At 36.5% G+C, this 15,314-nt stretch overlaps 1 protein-coding gene across 1 annotated transcript in view; it reads right to left on the reverse strand.

Moving 5' to 3' along the window:
• LOC135467050 (unextended protein-like) overlaps window positions 1–15,314 on the reverse strand; it is a 30,987-nt gene that overhangs the window by 10,680 nt on the left and 4,993 nt on the right. The window contains exons 2-3 of the mRNA XM_064744811.1: window positions 2,462–2,605; window positions 1,625–1,756 (exon numbers count right to left, since the gene is read on the reverse strand). Coding sequence (XP_064600881.1) covers window positions 1,625–1,756; window positions 2,462–2,605 — 276 coding nt within the window. The remainder of the gene's footprint in view (window positions 1–1,624; window positions 1,757–2,461; window positions 2,606–15,314) is intronic.

Here is a 15,314-nt window from a genome sequence, read left to right on the forward strand (position 1 = left end):
TATATATGAAGGCATTTTTAATAGTCCTATCTCTTATGTTGTCATGAAGAAATATTTTATCTTGGTTATATTTCCCTATCCTTTACAAAGCCCTAAATACTGTGAAGGTCAAAAAGGGCTTGAAAACATGCATATGGATATAGAAGTGTCCTGGATGGCTGAAATTGACAATGGTCTTCCCAACAATTTACTGTCAGTAGTAGATAAAGGCTATATGAAGTTACACCCGGGCTTTGCCAGCAATAAAGGATATATCAGGTATTTATCCGAAAGATAAAACTGGAAGTATCCGTTACGTCAACAGCAAGATAAGAAACTAGCATATACCTTACAGAATCTATTTCCGACGGTTGTTTGCTGGCTTTTCAGGCAGGTTAACAGGCATGTCACACTGACTTCAGCTGATTTATCAGGGGTGTGTGGGACAAACACCAAGACACAGTAGGCCAGCAGAGGGACTATGGTACATAATTATTTATATCGATACTGCTACAAAAATTAAGCTGTCGTTATGCCACTGAAATTATCATCCTGGCTACCACAATTATCCTTACTGATATAAGAATAACCAGTATGGCTACAACAATTATCCTGTATTATAGCTACTGAAATGATTGTAACTGCTATCAGAATTATCATTACTGCTACAAGAATCATCTCTACCTGTACTGCTGCTAGAATTGTCCTGTACCATTACCACTGTTACAATTATTACCCATAGTGCTACCAGAATTATCTTGCTATAAATATAATACTGTTACTAAAAACCACCTCAACATAAAAACAATCATATGGGCATCATGAACAAACACAAAATTGTCTGCCTAATAAAATATGAAATATTCAAAAGTAATTAAAATGACTAAAACGATTAAAGTGTATATATTATATTATGCTTATATTTTCTATTCTATTGGGGGCCTCCGTGGCTCAGTTGGTAAACGCGCTAGCACAGCGTAATGACCCAGGAGTCTCTCACCAATGCAGTCGCTGTGAGTTCAAGTCCAGCTCATGCTGGCTTCCTCTTCGGCCGTACATGGGAAGGTCTGCCAGCAACCTGCGGATGGTCGTGGGTTTCCCCCGGGCTCTGGCCGGTTTCCACCCACTATAATGATGGCCGCCGTCGTATAACTGAAATATTCTTGAGTACGGCGTAAAACACCAATCAAATAAATAAATAAATCTATTCTATAGTTTTGTTAATAACAAATTAATTCATCCTGGTTGGTATAAATTAGAGTTATGTTCCATATCTTGTTTAATTAATTTATTTATTTGACTGATGCTGTGTACTGTGTTATTTGCTCTATACTTGGACATGCATGTACATATATGAAAGTTCGGGTAATTGGCTAACATCTGCTTAATCTATCTGACATCACCAATAATGCACACTTATTTTTGTTTGTTAGTGAGGAATAACTGCAAGTTATGAGTAACAAAGAAAGTGGCACTCTAACAAAAGTGCACATTTTTTGTTGTGAACAGGCCCAAGGCAACCTCACTAGTGCACATGTATTTGTCTAAAATGGGAAGAATAGAGCAGCTCCTGGAGCACACAGACTGTAGAGTGCGGCTAGGGAGAATGAATCCTCCACAGATCAGACTGATGGAAAAAACCCACCTGTGGAGAGGAACTGGAAGGCGGCCAAAGCCAGCTGTGGGGAGAGTCGCACCAAGTGATGCTCGTCTTGACGGTTAAACATGCTGAAGTCTTGCTTCTCCAGCATGCGCGGCACTTTACGTCGGTTGTCGGCTAAATAAAGGTGAAAGATTAACAAATGGCAGATGTAATTACAAGAGTTCAACCAACAGGCATCAAAGTGCCTCTAAGCAAATGCAGGATATTTATGTCAAATATAAAGGAGAAATATAGAAATTATTTCCTCAAAATACAGCAAAATGTGGGAAATATATGAACATATCTGTGGCCTGAAAAGAGTAATATGCAATGATAAATAAATGAATAACAGCAATAGGAGGTAGAGTATAGTATCTTTTTGGTTTCTAAGTGTAAAGTAAAGGACAGTTACAAGTGGGCTGTAAAGAGTGCTTATTTGACCTACTTGTACACTAGTCAAGGTGAAACAAAATATATTGGGGAATATCTGACCCTGAACAGAAGAAACCATGACGACCCCAGAAAAAGTTCTGAACTAAAGGCAAAGGTATAACTGGACAAAGGTGCAGAGAACAAAGTTAACCACCTTTCAGGCAAGAACAAACTTTGTGTTCTTTGTACTGTTATGCACTGGTGTGTTCTTAGTAAACATTAATCTATTCTCGGAGACTTACAAGTATACTGTCTACACCAATGTGAATATCAGTTTAAACAGTTCATATAAAATTTGAAACATCATCTATGAATCAGTAATTTTTATAATAAAACTTAAGACACAGGACACTGTTTAATATGAATGTCAATGATGGAGTAAAGGTAAGTCAAGTAAAAGAATCTTACAAATAACATCGGTCTCATCCAAGATCTCTGATTGGATAATTTCCTCAATGACATCCTCCAGAGTAACCAAGCCAACGGTCTCATAGAATGGGTCCCCTTCCCCCTCATTGTTAACCCGTTGTACAATGGCCATGTGGGACCGACCTGCAAATACAACACAAACCAATATTCATAACCATCTATTTACCTTATATGTACATACATGTAGACTAATTTGTCATTACATCATGCCCAGTTTCCACACACCATAATGCTGGATGCTGTCGTATAAGTGAAATATTTTTGAGTAAGGCAAAAAAACCCCAAAACAATCAAATACGTAAGTAAATAAATTTGCAGTTTTACGTACAGGAGAGAAATATTCTTGAGTGCGGCATAAGAAATACAAATCAGGTAAATATACAGGCTGTTTTACATGTCATGTTATTATATGCACTCACGGGAACCATGCTATCCAAATGATGATTAAAACACGTTCAAAGTGCTTTAATCTGTCAAGCTTACCAGCCACCGTGACCCTCGCCTCTGATGTCAAGAGTTCAAATCCAGCAAATAATAACCGTACTATGTTTTAAAATTTGCCCGAGTACTTCATTTGCTTCAATGAGAATGTTCACTTACAGTATTTTTTCCACTTTCCCCAGCTCATATACATGTACATGGCTGTAATCAACCATTCAATAAATGTAATCTTTACTAACAGTACAAAACATCAATAGTAGCATATATGAGCATGTCGCAAACGCAAGACCTAACACCCTTTCACAAGCAGAAAATGATACTAACTATTAAATATGCAAAAACTTTAATTATTCATCAGCTAATTTCCGCTCCTACATATAAGTATATCTGCAGAGGGATAATACCTGTGCAAAAGGCATGAGTACATGTAGTTAGTTATACCATAGAATTTTATTATCACCTATATGTACAACATATTACAACATTAGCTGTTGCTGCACACACTGTACAAACATTCACATGTATATCATCAGCCAGTTCAACAGGTCACTCTATATTTAGATTGTTTTCATTACCTGGCCTAAAAAATACATCACATGAGTAAACATGTAGGTCATTCCAAAAATTTATACTAAAACTGAATTATGCATAATTGAATACTATGTGGTGTCTGGTATCTGATAATCAATGTAAAACTGGCAACCATGAAGCTTTGGGGATTATTAAATAAACATGGCAGCCACAAAAATAATGGCTACATATTTACCCTGTGTAGCATCTTGATATCTTGTTTAGAATGACTGAATGAAGGCTTGGGCTTTAACGTAGTACTAAACAATTTTTCAGTCATATGACAACGAAGAGTCATTAGGTGTGTGTACATATGCTCTACATATACATATTCTTGTGGCTATGTGGCCATGCTGCCAAAGTAGTGCCGCCACTGAAATACCATGCCAAAAACACCAGACCTGACACCCCACCCAATCACATCATACTGACACCAGGCCAACCAGTCCTGTTTCCTTGCTCTCACCTCTCAGTGCTGAGCACCAAGAGACTCAGCAACAAGTATATGTACCAATTTTTGAAGTCTTTAAATGACTCGACCTAGGTTTGATTCCAGGTCTCCCCACTTCGAGGTGGACGCTTGAACCACTGATGCAGTAACATCTTGTTTAGGATAGTGCAGACTTACCATAATATATGTATTTATTTGATTTGTGTTTTACGCCGTACTCACTTATACGACGGCGGTCAGCATTATGGTTGGAGGAAACCGGGCAGAACCCGGGGGAAAACCCACAACCAACTGCAGGTTTCTGGCAGACCTTCCCATAATATATGTACTATTGCATGATCATAAGGCCATGTATTCTATACTGCATGTCTGCATAAAGTCACATTAACATGAAGCAATTTGTTGTACTAAACTCAATTATGCAATTTGTTGTACTAAACTCAATTATGCAATTTGTTGTATCAACTCAACTAATGCAATTTGCTCAATTCTACAATCACAGTAGATGTTCATTTAAATAGTCAAATCCAACTGGTCCACTCAACAATCGCATGCTGTGAACACGGCTTCATCCAAATCAAATAAACAAATTCAAATTCTGTACATATAATCATATATCAATCACATGCAAAGCTACACAATCGGTTTTGATTATTTACAATGAAATGAAAGTCGAAGACAATGTGTGGAGAGCTACACTAAAAATGTATTCTACTATTTATTACCACATGTACGCTGCCTGTATATACCATGTCCTGGGACTGTGTTACAAAGCGTGTCGTGTGCTGACCTGGCATGGTTTGATGTTGTCTTGGCCCATGTACACCAAGTCTGCATGCATTATGGTTTTACGACATTACAATTCTCAGCATGAACATAAATCTTTACACTCAATACTCCCCAGTCAAACTACAACCCACATGTACACGTAGCTACGTGTTCATGTTGGAACTTGTTTCAAATTTTGGGGACCGATAAACACCACCATACCATCAGATGTGATTTGCATAAATATGTACGCATAACGACCACTTTTGTGTTAATTTATTACAAAATTTTGACTCGAGTGATTAGAGCTATGAATTTAGTAATGAACTTAAATATCTGGAGAAATATACACAATCAAGTTTGACATATAATACATATATATATTCTTTACAAAAGTAATGTTAGATACTGTATATGTACATGTATTAAAACCAGATTTTGTAAATAAACATACATGCATATACTGTATACAAGAAACACTGTACATGTGTTACAATGGGTCAGATATATTGGCACAGTGAACTCGTTAATTATTGCCTATGCATCACACAAAAATAACTTTTTCAGTCATTTCCCCTCATTTTGCCCTGATGTACATGTATTGTACAAACATCATGCAGGACCACATCATGTCACCCACAGCCGAGACAACCCCACAAATCACTCTACATTAACATGATTAACACGACTGGCATCATTCCATAAAACTACTCTTATACTTGAGGTCATATCTGACCCAGTCGACGTGACACATCAGAACGAATGAACGACTGCATGGGGTTTAACACCACATGTGCACTATTTCAGCCTTATCTGACATGGTAAAAACATACATGATATCTGCATTATGTGCTTATGACACAGAGCAAATGGCACAGAAACTACCAAAGATTTTGTTTGTCAAAACACTCCAGTTTTCCTCCATGAATAGTTTGATACAGTGTAAACCTGTGTACACTATTGTGTCGATTATGTTCTTATTTGATACAGTGTAATCCTGTGTGTCTATTAGGTTCTTGTTTGATACAGTGTAAACTTCTGTGCACTGTTGTGTCTATTATGTTCTTGTTTGATACAGTGTAAACCTCTATGCACTACTGTGTATTATGTTCTTGTTTGATACAGTGTAAACTTCTGTGCACTGTTGTGTCTATTATGTTCTTGTTTGATACAGTGTAAACCCCTCTACACTATTGTGTCGATTATGTTCTTATTTGATACAGTGTAATCCTGTGTACACTATTGTGTCTATTATGTTCTTGTTTGATACAGTGTAAACTTCTGTGCACTGTTGTGTCTATTATGTTCTTGTTTGATACAGTGTAAACCTGTGTACACTATTGTGCTGATTATGTTCTTGTTTGATACAGTGTTAACCTCTGTGCACTACTGTGTATTATGTTCTTGTTTGATAGTGTAATCCTGTGTACACTAATGTGCCGATTATGTTCCTGTCTGATACAGTGTAAACCTCTGTGCACTGTTGTGTCTATTATGTTCTTGTTTGATACAGTGTAAACCTGTGTACACTATTGTGCTGATTATGTTCTTGTTTGATACAGTGTAAACCTCTGTGCACTGTTGTGTCTATTATGTTCTTGTTTGATACAGTGTAAACCCCTCTACACTATTGTGCTGATTATGTTCTTGTTTGATACAGTGTAAACTTCTGTGCACTGTTGTGTCTATTATGTTCTTGTTTGATACAGTGTAAAACTGTGTACACTATTGTGCCGATTATGTTCTTGTTTGATACAGTGTAAACCTCTGTGCACTGTTGTGTCTATTATGTTCTTGTTTGATACAGTGTAAACCTCTGTGCACTGTTGTGTCTATTATGTTCTTGTTTGATACAGTGTAAACTTCTGTGCACTGTTGTGTCTATTATGTTCTTGTTTGATACAGTGTAAACCTCTGTGCACTGTTGTGTCTATTATGTTCTTGTTTGATACAGTGTAAACCTGTGTACACTATTGTGCTGATTATGTTCTTGTTTGATACAGTGTAAACCTGTGTACACTATTGTGCCGATTATGTTCTTGTTTGATACAGTGTAAACCTGTGAACACTATTGTGTCTATTAGGTTCTTGTTTGATACAGTGTAAACCTGTGAACACTATTGTGTCTATTATGTTCTTAATTAATGACATACTTCATATTATTTTAAAAACAAAAACAAAGTTTTTCTCTCTGGTCTGGAACATCATTTTAAAACATGGGGGAAATCGACAGATCTTCCAATATCGGTTTCTACTGTAAGTTTTTATTCAGTTTTGTTTTTATTTTTCTCTCTTTATGTGAATTTCTTCAAAATCCCTAGAATAATTTCATTTATTTGATTGGTGTTTTACGCCATACTCAAGAATATTTCACTTATGTGACGGCAGCCAAGATTATGGTGGGAGGACACTGGGCAGAGCCCGTTGGAAACCCACGACCATCTACTGGTTGCGGGTCTAGATGTGTTCACAAAGTACAAGTAATATCACATCACACCAATCTTAATGCTAATTGTACTCTGAACCGTACCTGAACTTTTGTCAGTACCACGTCAATCAAAAAACAGTATGCCCTTATATTATTCGCTAATTCTTCTACTTTTCAGAGCAGATATTACTAGTGCCGAAAGCAAAGAATTATATAGTTTTTTGGAAAAGTAAAGATATGAATATGTTGTTCACTAGATGGACTAACAGTGTGAAAACAGTAACAAAATATTCCTGCTACAATTACATGTACATGTATATTGACTAAAGAGAACAGACCAGGTGTTCAAGAAAACAGAAGAATCAGAGTATGTACAAACAATATGAATTGTCACGGCAATTTTCTGACATACGAATCATTCCAATATGGTTTAATAGATAAAATTTTAAATATATGCACAGTATATGCACTGGCTGAGTTCTAGCCAATCTTTGATACATATGATAAATGCCAAACCATTTTACTGTATACCAGGAGCAAGCATCACAGATGATGGCACACAGATAGATGTATACCGTATGTGTAGTCCCTGTAGACAGGGTGAATGATTGGTGGTGTACTAGCTAATGTAATATAGGCTACCACTGACACATGCATGTAGCAGTCCTGCCACGCTGACCTTATAACTACCACATGTAGTAGTGCTGCCTCGCTGACCTTATAACTACCACCTGTTGTAGTGCTGCCTCACTGACCTTGTAACTACCACCTGTTGTAGTGCTGCCTCCCTGACCTTATAACTACCACCTGTAGTAGTGCTCGCTGACCTTATAACTACCACCTGTTGTAGTGCTGCCTCCCTGACCTTATAACTACCACCTGTAGTAGTGCTGCCTCACTGACCTTATAACTACCACATGTAGTAGTGCTGCCTCACTGACCTTATAACTACCACCTGTTGTAGTGCTGCCTCACTGACCTTGTAACTACCACCTGTTGTAGTGCTGCCTCGCTGACCTTATAACTACCACATGTAGTAGTGATGCCTCGCTGACCTTATAACTACCACCTGTTGTAGTGCTGCCTCACTGACCTTGTAACTACCACATGTAGTAGTGCTGCCTCGCTGACCTTAGAACTACCACATGTAGACCTATAATAACAACACTGTACATACCCCAATTCCTCAACCTTTTCACATATGACAGAGCAATATTCAGTACCATTTATGCACATTTTTCATTTGATTTTAGAGACAAGACTACATTAGTTGGGTTGGCAAATTCTAGGGCTTCAAAAAAGTATACTTTTATCAGTTTACACAGAATCATGCCTTCAGAATAGACTTTAAAGGTGAAGATCTCTAAAAATCGAAGTCGGCATCACTAAATAGACCATGTAAAACTATGTAGAAATATACTTTCATTTATTTTTTAGATTTTTGTGAAAAGAGTTGAAGGCGTTCAAACATTTGAATTCTATGGTGGGCTTTATGGACCATACTATACACTGTAAGAGTTTAGAAACACAGGAAGTTTTTCCAACTTTATTCAAGACACTGAATGTTGGAATAACTATTTTCACCTACATGTATGAGTAAAGAATTACTGAAACAATGCTCCCCAAAATACCTTTCTTCTGGTTAACATCAGGAAAAAAAGGTGATGTGACATCAGAGTCCCTCGATACTTTCAAAATGGCTCATAAAGCCTACCATAGTATTGAAATAGTTGTAAAAAAAATCTGAAAAAAAAAATTAATAAAAGTATTTTTACGACCACTTTTCAGTTGTCTATATAATGAACGGTACTTCATATTCTAGACTTCTTTTGCTTTATTAAACCCTTAGCTAACATGCAAAAAGGTTGAAGAATTACAGAATACATCAACTTAAACATCATACATGTATACATGTATGTACTGGACCAATAATAAAGTGAGCAAAAGAACTTGTACTTGTATTAAAGTACAGTTCACATAAAATACATTTTATGATGAAATGTTTCACAATGATTATGTTCTATCTTTCCAGATTTCAAGAACACAGAAACAAAAAAGTATGTAAAATATGAAGAATGGCTTTTCTTTGCTCTTTGCTGTTTTTCTTATTAATAACTTCTCAACTTCACTAAATTCCCACATTTATACATATGGATATATACATACTGTGTACATATATACATGCATAATGTACAGATATACCCATAATGTATTTATGACACCTACACTACAAAGTAAGACATCACTATAAAAATCACTTTTGCTGGTTCAACAATAGCCTGTAAATAGCAAAAACATTTTTTATCTTTTGTCAATTTTGAACACTGTTAGAGGTAATGCTCAGATGAATCCCTGTGCCATACTGATGCTTTAATCTATAGCAGTTCAACCATTTGACCATAAATCTTCTTGGGGGAGTAAAAGTACCAGCCTTTGTGAACTAAACTATAGGCATGTTAGACAGCTTTTCTGTCATGTCTGTTTCCCACTACGAACTACAAACACTTACATGTTAAGATAAATTAGAGTAAATCCCTCTCAATGTCCACTGTACTCACTAGTTTAAAGCTGTTATTCACCTGGTGGGAGGGCAAATGGAAAAACTGAAACAATGACAAATTCTGCGAATAATTTACACCAAAACTGAACCCACACTGGACAGTAATTCCATGTAATGAGTGAGTGAGTGTACGAGTGCTTGGGGTTTAACGTCGCACTTAACAATTTTTCGATCATATGATGACGAAGTAGTCCTTAGAGTGTATGTAATGTGCCTCCTTGTTGCAGGATGGATTTCCATCTCTCTTTTAACAAGTGCTGCTTTACTGGGACACCTTACAGAAGGCAAGTAAGCCGCCCGGCCCGAGCCATTATACTGATACAGGTTAACAAGTCATTGCACTATCCCCTAATGCTGAACGCCAAGCTAGGAAGCTACAACTTCCTCTTTTAGTCTGTGACCCAACCCAGGACTGACACTGGATCTACCGCCCCCAAAGTGGACAATCTATGAACTGCGTTTTTAAATGTTCCTTAACCGGGATGTCCAAAGACAGCTGTTAAACCTATATATATGAAAGAAGGAATTTCACCTACGTGGACATGTACAGACAAAAAATAAAGAAGTCAATTATCCCCCTACAATCCAATATACATCTAGGCTATACATGCTATATGCTCCAGTATGTCATACATACATGGACGTGTGCATGAAGACTACAGATTTAGGAGACAGATTAAATTATTTAAATCCTTCTACAAATTCCAATCGTACAGCCTTCATATTCATTTTTAAGCTGGTGTGTGATGATAACACCTCTAGTAGATGGCTGAGATTGCGACTCCAAGTCCTAAATTTATACTTCCCATGCTCTTGATTACAACTGGTTTGTGTTGTTAGCACATCAACATTTTTTTTTACTTGGGTGATAAAGGTGTGGAAGTGTCAAATTCAAAGTCAATTAATATTACAAATACCTGTACTTTGTACTGTTATATTTCAGCTGCAACATTAAGTACAAAGAAACAAATTTCAAATGAATATTTATGTCCTAATCTGCAGTTTCAAAATTTGCAGCAACAACAATGTACATCCATGCATGTGCATGTAGAACACGACTCTTGCTTTGTTCGACATTTACCCAAGCTTTGCTTAATACTAACCCTGGCTAAAGAGGATGCCTGTAGCTAGCACAGCGTGGAACAATAAGTAACAAGGTCAGAAAGTTTCTTAGTGATGCTTGGTGAGTTGCAGTGGTTTCCTCCTGAAAATGTGTCGGACTTTCTTATAATAATATTCTGGTTTCCTCCTTAATCTGCCTTATTTACACCTTAAGGTATTCCTACATGGCACAAATGTATGTCTGGTTTCCTCCTTAATCTGCTTGTTTTCATTCTTAATCTGTCTAGTTTCCTCCTGAATCTGTCTGGTATTCCTCCTGAATCTATCTGTTTTACTTCTGAATCTGTCTGATTTTCTCTATATGTCTAAATGTACTCAGTTTCACATAATCAGTTAAGTGCAATATATTCTTGGTTATGTTCATACGGAATATCAATATCCTTGTATTTTTTGTGGTACATGTACGGCAAAATGCACTTTCAGAAGCACATGATGGTCTAAAACTGATACATTTGATGCCAGCACATCAGTGAATACCTATTTAATACGAAGAAAAAACAAAACAAATCATGAATGCTTCTCAATGCTTTCTAACCAGGTTCTTTTTATAGGGAATGTCCGAAATAAATCAGTAATTCAACAACGCTCTTGTAAACTAAATATGTGTACGTGTAGTCCATGTATAGTAAACCACCTCCAAGTACAGTTTCATGCAATGTTTTCACCAACTAATCACCAGGATGAAATACAGTTCATACAGTAAGAGCAATTAGTTGGTGAAAGATCACAAAAGATTACAGGTGATTTACTGTAGGTATACACAATGTGTAAAGTTTAAGACACTTTTCAATAAGGGAGGCAACTTAAACAGTTACATATTGGCAGTACTTATACTTAAAACAAGCGCTACAAGGCGTGCTCTCCTTTAAATCTCTAACTATATGTGAAACACTGTTTATAATGATGTGACAGGAAGCAAGGACTCGGGTGTCATTAGCCTAAAAGCTTGATTCAGCGTTACCCGATATCAGTACTCAAACTGTTTGAGCAGACATCTTAATAATGGAACTGTAAACATAGTAACTGTATACATATATATACACTGTACACCTGTACAATTCAATTGCTTTCAGCGTAAACACAGGGAATGTACAGAATGTTACAAATATCACATTCTCGTAACACGAAAACTACATGGTCATGTAATATGCAATGTTCATCTCAAACTTGGGGATGAATTCATAACACTGATACATACTGCATTACGCAGCAGTAATGATGATCACGCTCCGTGCTTCCCAATAATCGATACATAGGCCTGCAAGTCCCATCAGAATGATAACCGCACTGAAAAACATCATTTGTTAGTGGTAACCCTAAAGGAATGGCCCTGTGAAACAAACGTGTGCCACAGAGGCACACTCATAAAACCGAAATGAAACCCAGCAATTACCTCATGTTCAAAACAACACACACACAAAAAAAAATAAAACAAATATCAAATAAATAAAAAAATAAAATATAATTCCAGTTTGGAAGCTCAACTTCACGTCCTTGGTTAGATTTCTGATTACAAAGCCTGAAGATGTTAACAATTTCATGTAGCAATCAGTTCCACTGAGGAGAAAAACTGAAATCATTCTAGCTTTCTACTGCTTCATACTTAAAGGTTATTGAAAAAAAGGAAAAAAATCAGTGTAGTTACAAAACTGTAGCTGAACTAGCTATCCAGAATATCACCTATTCCATGCAAAAAATATTATCAAAGCCTTTATAATGTTGATGGCCCGTGTTGTACATTCTAACATTTATATATTGCCCGTATGCTATAACTTCAAAACAAGGCACATGTATCTGTCACTCACAATTACATGTAGTTTTCATTTCATCTTTGTTTTTTTTACTCACAAATATGTATTTATATGCACAATAATTAATAATGAACTTTAATAATGCAAGATGCTTGGGACAGAAAGTTAGTAGATGGTTCCCCAAAATTATATTATAAATAACATTTATTTTAGGTATAAGCATCATACTACTGATCTACATCACTTATATATCCCATCTGTTCTGTTCAGCCAAGTTCATGGCATTATTACAAACTACATACATATGTGGTCTGCTAAACATGTTTCTGGTTGGGCTCTTACTGGCCCTTAAATCATACAACAGGTTATTTACCAGGCATATACGCATCAAAACAAACATTCATATACTACTTCCGTCAGTGGCGTCAGTATAGTACAACCTGTACGACTGGTACGACCGTACAAACAGACCCTTTACTATACAAAGTTTGCATATTCAAATCCAGTTTCCAGTGCTGGCTGTACAACTTTTCATCAAAAAAATAAATAAACAAAATATATCACAACATGAACCAATTAAATGGCGACCAACAGAATGAAGGCCCATGCACACATATGTGCACTGTAGACCATTAAGCACATAAAACTACAATCTATGTGAAGAATAAAAACCCCGTAACATGATTTGATTTGAGGGCATCTCCAAGCTTCCAGGCCCTTCACCTTTTCATGCTGGAATAGTTTTGGAGTACACATACATATTTGCGCCAAGATTCCAGTGTTCAAGTGCAGTAAAACTGAATTTCCAAGTACATGTAATTTAAGGCTGAAGGCAGTCAGCATTCAAACCATTTGTGATTTTACATACGAAATACCACTTTACTAAATCATTAATAAAATGGACAGAAAAGCATTTTATCATGTTTACATGAAATTAGCTACCTTAAATTTTGTGAACCACACCATTATGTCTAAAGCTGAAACAGCAGCTCAAGTCTAATATTTCTAAGTCATGTATCTGGGCAGACAAGATGGTGTTGATAGTTACCATAAAATACAATATAAAGTTGTACATGTATAGACTATATATATATGTAAACACTGGAATTGAACTTTGCCTATCTTGGGATAGTCACATCCATGTATCAACTACACAACCATATATGCTTTAATTCTACATTTTTCAAAGTAAACATTTTTTGCAACATGTATTCAATAACAGAAATGAATTTTTTTTTTTTGTTAATGTAAAAGTTTTTATTTCAAAATTTTGTTTCTTGTTTTACAATAGAACCAAGAGCATCCATTTATTTCATCTATGTGACACAGGCCAGGTGAACACCTTTATATGGCAGGAGAAAAGCAGACAAGATCTACAGAAACCACCCCACCTTGGTATTTAATGTCCCCAACAGTCCTCTAGAAGTAGGTGCTCAGGTCAGGCTAACATGAGTGGCTTCAAAGATCTACATGTATGTGACCTCAATGGTCAATTTTTAGTGGTCTCCTGGAGAACCCATTATGTAGCTAAGCTAGCAAAGGGCCCACAGGACAGTGTAATATAAGAGACTCGCTGCTGTTAGCTGTTAATTTATGTGGCAACATGATGCAAACATGGCACTCTTCCATTTACCATAATTTGGTCTGCAGATGTGGAACAGTGTTTATATATATATATATACAAACCATTCTGATTATTAAAACAGTAGTGACTCTCACAGTGAGTATTACCATAAAGAAAATACAATAAAGTTCCATTCTCACAGCAAAACAGAGAAGGCTAACCAGAGCTATATTTACAGGTTATGTATAAATACAAAGACAACTTCCACTACCATCCATGACTTCACTTACACATTTAAGTGTTGCCAGAAATGTGCAATACATGTATGTGTGTGCAAGAAATGTGCAATACATGTATGTATGAGCCAGAAATGTGCAATACATGTTTTTATGTGCAATACAGTGCTTGTATGTACGTGCCAGAAATGTGCAATACATGTTTGTATGTGCCAGAAATGTGCAATACATGTATGTGCCAGAAATGTGCAGTACATCTATGTATGAGTCCAAAATGTGCAGTGCTTGTATGTACGTGCCAGAAATGTGCAGTACATGTATGTATGTGCCGAAATGTGCAGTACATGTATGTATGAGTCCAAAATGTGCAGTACATGTATGTACGTGCCCGAAATGTGCAGTACATGTATGTATGTGCCAGAAATGTGCAATACATGTTTGTATGAGCCAGAAATGTGTGCAATACATGTTTGTATGTGCCAGAAATGTGCAATACACGTATGTGCCAGAAGTGCGCAGTACATGTACATGTATGTATGAGTCCAAAATGTGCAGTGCTTGTATGTACGTGCCAGAAATGTGCAGTACATGTATGTATGTGCCAGAAATGTGCAATACATGTATGTATGTGCCAGAAATGTGCAGTACATGTATGTATGTGCCAGAAATGTGCAATACATGTATGTATGTGCCAGAAATGTGCGATACATGTATGTATGTACCAGAAATGTGCCATACATGCAAGTATGCACACTGTAGTTTAAACATGACAAAAATACACACCTCAGCTAAATGATTTCTAACAGTATTGAGATCATACCAGGTGTTGTATTCACATGGTCTTATTATTCTTGGTCACTGACCATAAACACAAACTATGTATAGGGATTCAGAACCTATAGCACATGTACACCTACACTGTAAGGCAGATATCTCAAACA

The sequence above is a fragment of the Liolophura sinensis genome, chromosome 6 (assembly GCF_032854445.1).
Source record: "Liolophura sinensis isolate JHLJ2023 chromosome 6, CUHK_Ljap_v2, whole genome shotgun sequence".
Classification (NCBI taxonomy): Eukaryota; Metazoa; Mollusca; class Polyplacophora; order Chitonida; family Chitonidae; genus Liolophura; species Liolophura sinensis.